Source organism: Rutilus rutilus (assembly GCF_951802725.1).
Source record: "Rutilus rutilus genome assembly, chromosome: 23".
NCBI classification, from domain to species: Eukaryota; Metazoa; Chordata; class Actinopteri; order Cypriniformes; family Leuciscidae; genus Rutilus; species Rutilus rutilus.
This window is the reverse complement of record NC_140233.1, coordinates 8682772-8697097: the sequence shown is the minus strand read 5'-3', so window position 1 is coordinate 8697097 and position 14326 is coordinate 8682772. Positions and strand designations below refer to the sequence as shown.

The window sequence follows — 14326 nt, the reverse complement described above, 5'->3', positions numbered from 1 at the left end:
GAACAGCAGTTGTTGTAGCTGTTGATGGTGTTTCTGTTCCTGTGGGAGGTGGTGTTTCTGTAGATGGTGTTTCAGTAGTAACAGCAGTTGTAATTCCAGGTGATGTAGGTGTTGGTGGAACAGCAGTTGTAGTAGCTGTTGATGGTGTTTCTGTTGTGGGAGGTGGTGTTTCGATCAATGGTGTTTGAGCAGTAACAGCAGTAGTAGAAATTTCAGGTGCTGTTGGTGTCGGTGGAACAGCAGTTGTAGCTGTTGATGGTGTTTCTGTTCCTGTGGGAGGTGGTGTTTCTGTAGATGGTGTTTCATTAGTAACAGCAGTAGTAATTCCAGGTGATGTACGTGTTGGTGGAACAGCAGTTGTAGTAGCTGTTGATGGCGTTTCTGTTCCTGTGGGAGGTGGTGTTTCGATCAATGGTGTTTGAGCAGTAACAGCAGTAGTAGAAATTTCAGGTGCTGTTGGTGTCGGTGGAACAGCAGTTGTTGTAGCTGTTGATGGCGTTTCTGTTCCTGTGGGAGGTGGAGATTCTATAGGGGGTATTTCAGTAGTAACAGCAGTTGTAATTCCAGGTGATGTAGGTGTCGTTGGAACAGCAGTTGTTGTAGCTGTTGATGGCGTTTCTGTTCCTGTGGGAGGTGGTGTTTCTGTAGATGGTGTTTCAGTAGTAACAGTAGTAGTTATTCCAGGTGATGTAGGTGTCGGTGGAACAGCAGTTGTAGTAGCTGTTGGCATTTTTGGTGTTGTTAGTGTTACTGTAGTAGGTGCTGAAGTGAAAATCTTGGTGGTAGGTATTGTAATTGTTGTTTTAGTAGTCTGTGGTGGAGTTGTGAAAGTGAATGGTGTAGTTGTTGTCATGCATTTTCTAATAGTTCTTATTATTATGCCATTAGATCCACATATAGCAGTAAAACATGTTCCATTTCCATCTGTTGTATCGTACACCACTTCTCCAGTAGTATATATCTTCCCATCATAGTTACACAGAGAAACACATTCTGCCTCTGTAACACACTTCCTGGTGTCCTCCCTCAAAAATGGCCTTTCTGAAGGGCATTGAGGAAAACACCCTAGGAGTATAATAAAAGGCCAGATGGAATAAACAAGATACACACATTTCTTTTGACTCAATGTTTCTTGACTCTAGAAAAAAATAATTCATATTAATGAAAATTTACTAATTCACTCATAATTTAGCAGTTTGGGCTACAATTGCCCTAAGTAGGCTATTATTTTATTCAATTCTGTACAAAAGTATGTTTTCAAAGTTTTAAAGAATAATCCATACCCTCCAGGAGAGGAATTTGATTAGAGCAGGTTCCTGATGGGTTTCTGCAAGTTTTCATGCAGGTCGATCCACAAGTTTTGTAGTGCCACTCACATTCACCTGGAGGGTTGTTGTAGTACTCACAGAATAAAGCTGCAAGAACAACCAATTCCGTCAGCATTATGACAATATTTATAGAAGTAATAGTATTAATGGGAGTTCTGAATGCAATAAACACAATTTCTAACAGTATTGGGACTTACGGCAAATGCTTGGGCTCCGCCATGCGACACAAGCTCCTTTTTTACGGCATTCAGCAGCATAAGCTGCCACTGCAGTACAGAAACAATCACAGTCACCTCCGCTGTCACATGCACAGGTGTCCCTTACACAGGCATCATAGTATGGGCCAGAGTCCACCTAGAGACAGGAAAGTCAGTAGAACCTTTAGGGTAACCGGTTTTATGTGCTATGCTAAATTGTAAAATGGTAAAAAAAAAAAATTTTCAGGCATGGAACCAACAAAGGCTGGCCTTTTAAACATAATCCAGAAGATCAACAACTTTCTGAATTCACAAAGTTTATAATTGTACATACACGTGAATGGCAGTCTGTAAAGACAGGGCTTGTGATGATGCTGCATTGTTTGATAGCCCAGGCACTCCGATGTGGATTTTTTTCACATGGGTTCATCAAGTTACTCATTTCTGGGCAGCTGGGATTCACCTTCCAACTATTCCCAAATGCCACTGCATCAGTGACCTCTTCTCCATCATGCTTTACAAAGTCATTGTTCGCATTACCATCAAAGTTTCCACACAGTCCACACACCTTGCCCTGTCATAAAGATCGTATGTTAAGGTAAGAGAATGAACAAGAAAGTGTAAAAGATGATTGTGTGTTTGTGAATGTAGGGGTAATGCTTACCTTAAATTTAGGATGGAGTTGGAGCATCAGACTCGTTTTATTGTCCCAGATTAAGTTCAAAAGACCTTTGACCTCTATGAGATTGTATATCCCAGCAGTATGGATTTGATATTGGTATTCAGTGCCATTGCTTTCAACAACTTTGATCCCATTCTCCTCGGATAAAATCATCTTGTATCTCTGCAGGATTTAAGAAGACAGTGGAATAAAGTTGTCCATAAACAGCATAAATAACTGGATATAACTCTCTTATGATGTTACGATGACATCAAGAACAAAAATGAAACTTAGATTTTGAATGTCATTTTTTTCTACATGTCCATTCTCTATTATATATAAAACAATGGCATAAATTGTATCACTATATTCTACATTTTAAAATATTATTTTACTCAAGCAGATTTTGAGCTATGAAATAACCTCACCCCAAAAAACAGATTGATGGACTTGGAGCAAATGGTGCTGCTGCTGCCACAGGGAATGTTCTCTGTGACCAGGCGCAAAGAATATTGACTCTGGTCTTTATTGCAGTAATCCTAGAGGGGTTGCACAAATGAATTGTGTATCAGGTCAGAATTGTACTTTTTTTCTTCTTCTTAAATTAGACAAGAACCCAAATTGATGAAAAACATACATGGGCTAAGATGTGTTCACAGTCTCCGTGGAAAGAATATTTCCTGCCATCAAAAGTCATGAAATGACCGTCGCCAAAGATGGTACAAGTGCCGTAACACTCTTTATCTGTACAAGTCCACATCCCGTTTATGCATGTACTGAAATATAGACAGCAATTCACAGATTAACCCTTTAATGCATGTTGTTACCAGCTTTTTTCTTTCTTACCTCCCATTTTGGGTGACAATTTAAAGTAGTAGTAAAGTACATTACAAGGTTTGAAAATTGCTTTTTTGTTTTGGGCAGAGAAAAATTAGCACACACGTGGTGATGGTATTAGCTGTAATATTCTCCCCTACTTCTATCAATGCCGACTCACCAGGTGTTACAGTCCTCTTGAACTTGCTCTCCAGATGAATAGGTGAGTCCATTATGGACACAGGTGCAGTTTTTCCTCTCCACACACCCACCTTTGCCATCGGCTAGCAGGTCATCTGGACACATACACCCTGATACACACCCTGTGCTCACCTATAGGCAAAACAAATCAAGAAGGTCCAGCAGTGTTAACCCTTCATAACTCTGCTTTTACAAATCCGTTTGTGGCAACCAAAAATATGTAAACTTTTTAGAAATGTCAGTTATGCTGTCCCAATCAAAACTCACGCAATTGTTTAGGTCTTGGTTTTGACATGTCCTTTGACATTCTGTTCCTTTTTTTCCAGGTTCATAATTTGAGCATTTGAAGAAGACCATCGGAGCCACACAGTCTACAAACACAACAGGCACATAGATGGGAAACTTCATCATACCAGTGATAACTTGACAAGTGGAATTGCAGAATTAAGTTGCAACTTACCTTCTGGACTGGAGCAATGCAATTTGCCAAGGTTACAGGTGCTGTAATATGACAAAATTGTACAAATCAGTAATTACTAATGGTCATCAAGAGTTATCATTGGTATTCTGTCAACAATGCATTGTGTATGAAATGAGGAACTCATATACCATGCTTCACCATCTATGTAGGATACTCCTGATTGCTCTATGACCTTGTCGCCTTTGAAACAAGGACACTTGTGAGCAGGTACACAGCTGCCTTCTTCATTGAGGTATGTTCCCTCAGAACAGACACAGCCGTCTACAGGTGTGAAGGACCCTTGGCAGGTGTTATCTTGTCCACTGAGAGAACGGCAGGTGCTTCCACAGCTGGTCACGTTGTAGGAGTACTTCATGTTTTCTGAACACTCGGATACTTAGCACAGATAAACACATTTTTATTATGATTCATTGTTTAATTTCATTGCAAATCAACAGAATGTGATTCAAATACATTAATTATATAGAACTGTACAAACGTAATGTTCTCACCACAGGGTTCTGAATCCATCCAGCCCTGGAGAATGACTCCTTTGGCAGCACATGCGTGGGCATAAGTGGACACGGCTGCACACATACACTTCCTAATATCTGAACACTTGCATGTGTCATAGACGCACCACTGCAAAGGATGAAACCCAGATGCAATTATATGTCATTCATACATATACAGCTAGTTTTAAAAGAGAAAACTGCAAAAACACTCACTTGGTAGTAAATCTCAGGACATATTTCTGAATGACATTGGGAGAAGGTGCCATTTGGGTTTGTGAGACGGGAACACCAGTCTTTAGCAAGTTTCTCTGAATGGAAAGAATAAAGACTTGACATAGTTCTGTAATGTTTGCAACATAAATTATTCCTTATATGATTATTTTTTATTGTTATTTCTTAATGTTTGTAAAACTGTGTATACCTGTGTCCACACTCAGACTACATGGGTTGTCAAAAGTGTTTTCAAGATCTGGACAGCTATATGGGTTTTTCTTCCAAAAGTTGACAAAAGTTATTGGGGTGCCCTCTATGATGCCTGATTCTGTTTTAAAGTCGTCTGTTTGGACATCATTATAGTTTCCACATAAACCTGAAATAAGCAATGTGTAGAATTAAAAGTAGTGAACGATTTATACAATGTCTGTAATTCATATGTACTGAAATATTTTTTAAAAAACATTTTAAGGTTCTTTCTTAGAGGAGTCAAAAACATTATTTTGTATTTCACTGAGGCTGTTGAATGCTTGAATCTGATTGGTTGATGAACATTCTAAGGTCTTGATGTGTCAGGCAGGTCGATCTTGAGTTTCATATCACTTCGACAAATGATTTCAGTTATTTTAAAGGTCTTTACAGATTACAACAACAGAAAAACCGACAACAACACTGACAAAGGAAATAAATATAGTAAACAATAGAATAAAACCGACAGATTATTTCCATGTTTTTTGCCACAGAATTAGGTTTTATGTACGGACAACAACAAAAACGTAGAGTTTCGCTACTAATAGAGACGCTGGAGCCAAACACTGTTGAGAGATGCAGAGACTGAGGTAATACACACACGCTTGATAACTCTCTCTCTCTCTCTCTCTCTCTCTCTCTCTCTCTCTCTCTCTCTCTCTCTCTTCTAATAACTGCATTAGTCTGTTATCAGTGGCTCAATTCTCCGTTTCTATACAATGACGTTTTGTACTTGGCAATGGAGGCTTCGGATTATTAGATTAGTCCAACACACGAGCGTTTTAAAAGAGAAAACCCTGAAAAATGTCTTGAAATACATCATCTGAACAATGTTTTGAGGTGTGGTAATGTAGTATAGTTTTACAACTTACATTTTTTTAAGTTGTAAATTTTTAATAAGTGGAAAAAATTACTCCGGGTTGTTGAATTATTGTCTTTGCGTCGTTGCTGCAATACCACCTCGGGTGTGCGTTATTTTTCTAATAATTCAACGGCCCGTCAATTATTACTTACTTATTATATGTTAAACTATTGGCCAGTTTATAATATTTTGGTTTTATAAATGACAATTTTCACTTCTTTTCTACCTTCTGTAACAAAAATGGATTCTAATCACATTTTTGACAACTTACCACTCATTTTCCCTTTCTCTTCAGTGCTGGCTACAATATACAACTGCATGACTGGAGCCAACTGGATCTCTAGACGAAGACTCTTCATATCAGCAATAATGAAGGAGGAAGAAGGCTGGAAGATGCTCACAGGACCTGGGACAACAAAATAGGTGGTTTGATAGAGCAAGAAAAAATAGAGCTTTGGGTTTTTCAGAGAAATGCATTTAATTAATTATATATATTTTATTTTTAACATGCTTATAATAGAATGTTCCCCATTTTGGACAACCCACCTTCGGTAGCAGGAAGCTTTAATGGGCTGTTTGCATTTAGTGTGACATCTCCACTGGAGGAAAAACTAATCTGTTTTACACATAAAACAACAAAAAGAAAACAAAATTATGTTTTGTAATTCCATCTTGGAAGATTTTGCAGAAGTATGAGGTATGTTCTGTTCATGATGATGAAAGTAACTGTGCTATTCTAGTGCTGTTCTCCCAGAAAAAGTCTTTTGGTTGTTTTAGAATATGAAATTATGAAAACATGCAACCTTGTACTTACAGTGGTCCCAGAGATGACAAGGGTCACTGAATTTAGACATGTGTCTGTTCGGGCCGGATCACACTTTGCCAGATTTCCCACGACAGCAATATCACTGTCATTAGAGTGCTGGAATAAAAAAAGGACATGTAAGAACCTCCAAATTATATATAATGATTCAATTTAAATTATAATGCACCCGCTTTCCTGATTTTTAAATAAACCATGTGAATAAAAGTACAAGTGAAGACTTTCATTGATCTCGCCCTGACAGAAAATATCTGTGGATCATCTGATATCCTGACAGACCTTAGTGAGGATGTAGTCACAGTTCCCGCTGAAGGTGAAGCTCTTTCCATCATAAGTGGTGACGTGAGACCCTCCCACAACAGAGCAGATTCCGGGACATTCCAGGTTTGTACAGGTCCAGTGTCCCGCGGCACACACACTGACACAGAATGCTTCAGTGTTAGCATGAGGAAATGTATGAAGGAATTTAAATGTGACTAAAATATTTCAATTAAAATGTTACCATTTTTTACAAGCATGTTTGTAAGAGTCTCCTGATTGATATACTCTGCCATCGTGATCACATGGGCACTGGTTCACAGGAACACAGCCACTCTGACCAATGTCGTCTTCCACGGTGCCTTTACAAAAAGAAGGCATGATACCATTTATTTTGGGAAAGATAAAAAACAGTGTTGCAAGCACATCTCTTGATATTGTGTGAAATTACCTTCAGGACAGAAACAGCCGTCCACACAGTGTTCTTTACACATTAGACCTGCGTTTGGATCTTTGCAGGTGTTCTTGCACGGACTTCCACACTCCAGGTATTGCATGTTTAGAGGACATGACTTTGCTGCTCCACAGAATAAGAATAATTAGTATATCAAACACACCATATAGCATCAGGACTGTATACTGGACACATAAATTCAGTCAAATGTGTCCAAACTGATAGAGTTTTATACCACAGCATATGACTATTATTTATTTATTTTTAATCATACCCATACATTCTGAAAATTCTAATATCCAGTTAAATCCGGAGCTGTAAATGGAGTGGTGGTGATGGCATTTTATTCCCACTGATTTTTTACATTTTCTATTCATCTTCCAGAAATGATACTCACGACAGAGCTGCTCTGTCCTCCATGTTCCTGGTTTTCCTCCAGCATGTGTGCACTGTCGTGAAATCTCCGTGAGTGTGTTGCAGAGACAGTCGTAATTGCCGTAACATTGACACAGGTCGCTCACACAGGCTTCTTCAAATAAACCCATGTCCATCACATTGTAACAGTCGCTAAACCCTGGACTGCTGAGATACTGCTGGCAAACGCTTGCCTGCTAAAAAGAAAAATGATTGAATGCAATGTTTCAGATGGCAAATGAGGTAAAACAAATGTACTTATGTCAGCCCAAAAATCTGGTAAAATGATTATAAAACTCCTGATTTGTCTCACACCTGGTCGCACTGATCCCTGGGTGGAAGTATAACGTCCTCGCAGGATTCAGTTGGTGTGGACACCTTCCATGTGGCCGGACCTGAGAGGGATTTAGCTGGTTAATGTCATACTAGTATTATGTATATGCAGCGATCAGGTATTTAGATTTTGTCTGACATTCAAAATAATCTGTAAAGCAAACGTTTTTCTTGGTCATATGATCAAAACATCATGTTTACCGTTTTCAGAAATATCGTCATTCTTGTTGCCGTTGTAGTTTCCACAGAGTCCACAGGTCTGACCTCGGTACTTCTCTGCAAGTTCAATCTAGGGAACATCATATTATAATATAATGTCAGTGATACGAATACAGTTTATTTTCTCAGAAGTTGTCTGTCATGCTGTTTGTTTATAGCAGTACAAACACACTTATTAAAATCAACATTGAGCTGTCAGATACATGTTCACTGTGGCTTACTTAGACGATTAATATTTGCTTTATGATTTGTCGAACTGATATCCTGTTTGATGTTTAACTTTCCTAGTCTTGCTTATTGTGTGCAAACAAATAGCTTTAAAGTGTGTGTGTGGGATTTCATTATAGGGTTGATTCAGCTTGACTCATTCTGAAGAAGAACCTGCACGGAAACTCTCCTGCATGGTTTGCTTTGTTTTTCTTTACTGCTATCAACAGATTTCATCAAATCAGTTTTACAGTTTTCATTTGAACACGTATTTGGCTCATTATCTCACATATTCATCACACATATTGTATTATAGTAAAGGTATTTACTCAGCAAGATAGTAATGTTAAATCATACCAATATAGAGTTGTCCTCTTCCCAAAAGACAGTCAATCCATATTTGGAGATCTTAATACTTGTTGGACTTCCCTCGATTTTAAGTCCATTCTGATTGATTGGAACAGACACGCTGCAAGAAGAAGTGTAAGAAGATTCAGTTAATCAGCATATTCAGAGTTGTCTCTTAATGAATATGAGTTTATGAAAGCTGTACATTGCAGTAGTTACTCATGTAAAAACAAGTAAATATCAACTCACGCTTGATCGTCCATAGTGATGTCGCCATTAGTGAGTTTGATGACCGTCCCTTCCAGCTTTATTGTGACTGTGCTAAAAGTGATTGAATCGTTCACAATCTCTCTTTGCATTTGGATGTTAAAGTCAGAAGCTGTGGTGTCACACATCACCGCCAGAACGTAGTTGCACGTGTCTGGCACTTGAAAGAAATGACCATCAAATGTCTTGAAGTGGAAATTTCCCCATGTACTGCAGATCGTGGACTGATGATCAGGATTCGGTTCAGCTGAATCAAGAGAGAAAGTTTATTATAATAATTTTATAAATGTAAAAAAATACAAAATTTAGTTTCCTAAAGTGTAAAAACTGTACAAACTGATGCTGCACATGCTTTAAATTATGTTTTTAAATACCTTTTGTTACCATCACAGTCGTCATAGTGGTGAACACTAAATATCAAAGACAAAAACGAAAACTCATATTTTATTGAAATTTATTAAAACATTTTCCTTCTCATTCAAAGTTTTGCAAATGCCTTTATTTTACAGTGTCATTGTTTCATATGTTACATGTAGTTACTATAGTAATAACTATAAATTATGCATAATTACATTCAACTAACCCTAAACCTAACCTCAATAGTGAGTACATGTAGTTAATTAATATTACTCAGCATGTATAATTATATAATTAAAGTGTGACAAAGACACCTTAAAATAAAGTGTATCCGTTTATTTTAAGGTGTCTGAGTTACAGTGTAAATAACACATTTATGTACTGACTGATAATAATTAACTACATGCACTTACTATAGGGTTAGGATTAGGGTTATATGCATGTAATTATGCATAATTTATAGTTATTACTAAGGTTTAACAAGGACACTGTAAAATAATATGTAACTAAAACATTTACCAACTAAATAAAAGAAATAATGTCTTTAGTGTATACATATTTCTGAACATAGTGTTACTGAACAATGTATGTACTGAATAATGTGTGTTTACAGTAAAAGTTTAAGTGGTGTAAAAAGTGAACAGTTGGATCAACTTAAAAAAATTAAGTTTTTCACGATAAAACGTGATAATTTAAGTTGAGAAAACTTAATTTCTTTAGGTGATACCAATTGAAGTAATTTTTTAAAGTTGATCCAACTGTTCACTTTTTACAATGTTGTAAGGTTATGATTTATTATCATTCGTATTAAATAAATTTTTTTTATGTAAAATGTTACATTTTTGTAATTCTGAGAAAAATACGGTAACACTTTAGGGTCCAATTTCTCTCTGTTAAATAGTTCCTTATTAGCATGCATATTAGCAGGATATTGGCTGTTTATTAATGCTTATAAAGCACATATCAATGCCTTATTCTGCGTGATCATATTCTACATCCCACATTCCTACCCAATACCTAAACTTAACATCCACGTTACTAACTATTAATAAGCAGCAATTAGGAGTTTATTGAGGCAAAAGTCATAGTTAATAGTTAGTTATAGTGAGAATTGGATTCTAATCTAAAGTGTGACCAAAAATACATATTGTATGTTGTATTTTATTACTGCACACTTTTATACCTCAAAATATTTTTTTTCCAGACTTTTCCAGATTGTTTTTCATCAGTGATACATTTAAACCTAAATACTTTGATACATAATTGAATATATTTGAATTGACTTCAAAGTTTTAAGGTATACTTGTTGTGGAATGTGACGTCTATTAATGTATTTGTGACATTACAAATCTATATCAATGCAATCAGTATGTCTTGTATAATACATACATGTAAACACAATTACATATTTACCTGGTGTTGTTGTTGGCGACCAGGTAAAGTCCATAGGATTTTCCATAATGTCCCCATAATCTCCCACAAAGTCTTTAAACATAGATGTTGATATTTGAATTATATTTTGGATGTTCGTTTTAAGAATTTTGAGCTTTTCTTACATTTTGTTTTTGTTCTTTTTCTGCTTACCTGCTTGTACGGACTGCAGCCAGACCAATAGGACGACCCATCTCAGCATCCACATCTGGGACATCCTCACAGTCCCCATGGAGACCAGATCCATCCTCAAGAGCTAATGTGAGCTGTCTGTCAGCACTTGTCCTTTTATAATGGCTATTAGTTTGCTTTGGAGGAACGTAGTTTGTGATCAGAGGGTGGACCCATAGCTTGAATTTGGCCTTGGGCTTGGTAGATACTTGAAACAAATAAATATTTAATGTCTTCTTTTGGTGTTTGAGACTAAACAAACTGTAACTAAATGATGAGAACCAAATTCAGTTACACAATGATTCATTTATCGCTTATTTGAATTGGGCTGTACAAGGATGTGACTCTTGACTCATCCACACTATGAAATATAAATCACTTAGCTATTTAATTGTCTAAGTAAAATTTGCCAGTGCACTGAAAATGTTTTCATTATTATTTGTCAAATTTGCTGTTTCTGCTGTTCTAATAATGGAATAGCGGTAACACTTTCATTTGTTAACATTGGTTAACTACATTAGTTAACCTGAATTAACAATGAAAAATACTTCTGAAGCATTTATTAATCTTAATGTTGACTTCAACATTATTAATATATTCAAATCAAAAGTTGTCTCTTAATATTATTTAATGTAACTGAACTAACATGAGCTAACGATAAGCAGTGTTATTTTATTAACTAATGTTAACAAAGATTAATAAACTCTGTAACATATCTATTGCTTATTGTTAGTTAATGTTAGTTAATTATTGTAAAGTGTTACCAGAATAGCTATCAGAATTAAATGGCAATGAGTCATATTCAATTAGATATATCTATATTCTGCATTTATTAAAAGAAATAATGAGAACAAATGTATAGCTGCAAGAAATAAGTATGGGGCCAAGCACACCAAAGCCATAAATGACAAACATTTTATTGAGTATAGCATCCCTAATAATTATTTTAGGCAAGTGGGATTAAAAGCCATAAGTACAATTACTTATAACATCATATAATTGTTATTATTACACAGCTCTGTGGAATACTTGATTCTGATTGGTCAATCGCGCCATCCAGCAGTATGTTCTTCCCCGATAACAGCCGGTAAAAACTGATAACAGGCTCATCCAGGTAACTAAAGTCAGCGCTATACGCTTGCTTGGTACATTTTTTCCTGGTGGAAGTTTTGCGTTTGGTGAGCTAATAAAATTTTAAAACTCAAATCAATATTTTGTGTACAGTTATTAAATTGTCATCCTGTATCGCGGACAAACGCAGCTGCTGCCATTTTGCGACGATTGTTTTGTACACGGTAGTGGATTATAAGACAACAAACAGGTACAATTTTAAAACAGCTTAATCTCAAATCAATATCTCTTATCGCCATAATTATTTATGTACATGATCCCTTACATAACATTTGACCAATTAGTTCACTGTAAACCTGAATAAGTTAGCAGAACTCAAAAAATTTAAGGCAATCGATTGCCTCAATTTTTTTAAGTATTGAAATTCAAAGTTTAAGTAAGCAGAACTTAAGATTTTAAGTTTGTACTTAAAAATTTCAAGCTAAGAACAATTAAAATCAGATTACACTATTTCATACATTTAACTTAAAACCTTCATGTAATCTCAATGTGAACATTTTCATTAGTATTAACTTATAGTTTTAACAAGCTAGTTTGCTAACATACTATTATGTTATCATGCTAACAATAGTATGTTATACAGTACTTGCTGTATGAGTACAACAATATAAAGATTTTATTTGCTCACAAATCAAGCCGCATGCACCACTTGTCACCATGATGGTAACTATCCTAAAACCAACATTAACAGAAATTCTTCTAAATTAGCATAACAAAACATTAATCACTACTAAATCTCCCACTTAACATTAATCTTGCACAAAAAAAAAACACATTATATTACACTTAATTTTAGCATTTACTTTCCCATTCAAGTGCCATCGGCAAAGCATGCTGGGAAATAGACATCCCTGCCGTTTCAGTTAAACTTAAGTTTGTTTAAATTAAAATAAATCATTTCATAAAACTCAAAACAATGAAACAATTCAGTTTACTTAAAATATATCAGTTCTGTGAACTTGAAAGAAAAAGAAAGTGCTAAATACTGAACTAATTAGTTTCATTTAAGTTTGTCCTACTCAAACCAATTAATTATTTTGAGCGTTAGGGTTTACAGTGTTGCGTTGGCATCAAATTAATATAGCCATCAAGGCATTGCTACAGGAACACATCAAAACCTTCAAATTCATTAAGTCGGCATGACTCTGAAGAAACTAAGGAGCCCAGGTTCACAACGATTTAACAAATTAAGGAAAATGTATATTTTTATACATTTTGTTCAATATTTTTTAACCTCTTGGTGGCACTGTGCCCATTTTTCCCAGGTACGTTTGGGGCATGATTCAGATGATATGAACCAAGTTTCTTCTCAATGCACCAAAGCGTTGATGAAATACAATGTTTTTTCATGGCAAAAACAAAATGGCCATCAAGCACTATGGCTGACCCAGGAACACTGGGAATGACAAACTAGTCGTCCTGTGCTTCCGTGCTAACAAATTTTCCTGCCTTCAGAGCAGTTCAGGCTTGAAGTGCCACCTCCATGTTTTGTTTAATTGTGATTATTTTGATTAATAAATCAGCTAAAATGTAATTGATTCAATTTAACATAAATCGATTGACAGTCAACCAATGCTTATGTCTTAAATCAACACCATGACATAATCCAAAGGCATATAGGAACAGTACTTGATTAAATAACCTTTCGGCAGAGTTGTGTACTTAGATCTTCATCCCGGCCCGTTTGACATGTTTGATGGTTAGTTCTTTGAAACCTCTTACGACTGAAGATCTTTCTGGATGCAACAGCAAACATTTGGGAAGCATTTGAATATGTAAATATTTATCTTTTCTGTTTTCACTGTTTGCTTCACGTCAGTACTGCTCATATTGAAAGATTAATTTGATCCAAGTACCATATTAAAGGTTCCTTAAACAACAGACTATGTTAGTCAGGTACACTTTAATATAATGGGTATGTCTTAGTATTACATGTCTGAAAATGTTAATTATTTAGCATAAAATGATTAATCGTGGATGGGTGTGCAAATATATTTGTAGGTCTTGTTTCAGTTCAAGTTGTCTTTTAAAATGTAAACGTTAAAATAAAAGGATGAATGCAATGCATGTTCAGAGACGTCTTGTGTTGGCTTAGATTTACAAAGTAGGCTTTTTACAGTCTAAATTCACTTCAGTTTTTCAGTTTTGAGCTTCTGGGTTTCCTTCACAGTATTTATTGAGTGCATTGCATGGAGGTTTGATGGTAATTTGGTAACATTAAAGGGGTGGTTGATTATGATTTCACTTTTTTAACTTTAGTTAGTGTGTAATGTTGCTGTTTGAGCATAAAAAACATCTGCAAAGTTACAATGCTCAAAGTTCAAAGCAAAGGGAGATATTTGCTTTTAAAGAAATTGCTTTTTAAGGACTACAACAAATGACTACACAACATTCCTCCACGGTTGAACATA

The 14326-nt window shown here is 35.9% G+C and overlaps 1 protein-coding gene across 1 annotated transcript in view; it reads right to left on the bottom strand.

Moving 5' to 3' along the window:
* LOC311282799 (mucin-5B-like) overlaps nt 1-10860 on the bottom strand; it is a gene marked incomplete at its 5' end in the record, with an annotated part of 30169 nt that extends 19309 nt beyond the window's left edge. Inside the window, 27 exons of the mRNA XM_084396807.1 lie at nt 5-1065; nt 1284-1415; nt 1526-1682; nt 1782-1795; nt 1826-2099; nt 2190-2369; nt 2615-2725; nt 2824-2962; nt 3184-3335; nt 3471-3574; nt 3664-3671; nt 3741-4059; nt 4176-4305; nt 4392-4486; nt 4600-4788; nt 5774-5908; nt 6049-6118; nt 6317-6424; nt 6605-6743; nt 6828-6945; nt 7035-7160; nt 7435-7648; nt 7767-7846; nt 7986-8073; nt 8568-8679; nt 8808-9072; nt 10767-10860. Coding sequence (XP_084252933.1) covers nt 5-1065; nt 1284-1415; nt 1526-1682; nt 1782-1795; nt 1826-2099; nt 2190-2369; nt 2615-2725; nt 2824-2962; nt 3184-3335; nt 3471-3574; nt 3664-3671; nt 3741-4059; nt 4176-4305; nt 4392-4486; nt 4600-4788; nt 5774-5908; nt 6049-6118; nt 6317-6424; nt 6605-6743; nt 6828-6945; nt 7035-7160; nt 7435-7648; nt 7767-7846; nt 7986-8073; nt 8568-8679; nt 8808-9072; nt 10767-10860 — 4614 coding nt within the window. The remainder of the gene's footprint in view (nt 1-4; nt 1066-1283; nt 1416-1525; nt 1683-1781; nt 1796-1825; nt 2100-2189; nt 2370-2614; nt 2726-2823; nt 2963-3183; nt 3336-3470; nt 3575-3663; nt 3672-3740; nt 4060-4175; nt 4306-4391; nt 4487-4599; nt 4789-5773; nt 5909-6048; nt 6119-6316; nt 6425-6604; nt 6744-6827; nt 6946-7034; nt 7161-7434; nt 7649-7766; nt 7847-7985; nt 8074-8567; nt 8680-8807; nt 9073-10766) is intronic.
* Between the last annotated feature and the right edge of the window lie 3466 nt (nt 10861-14326).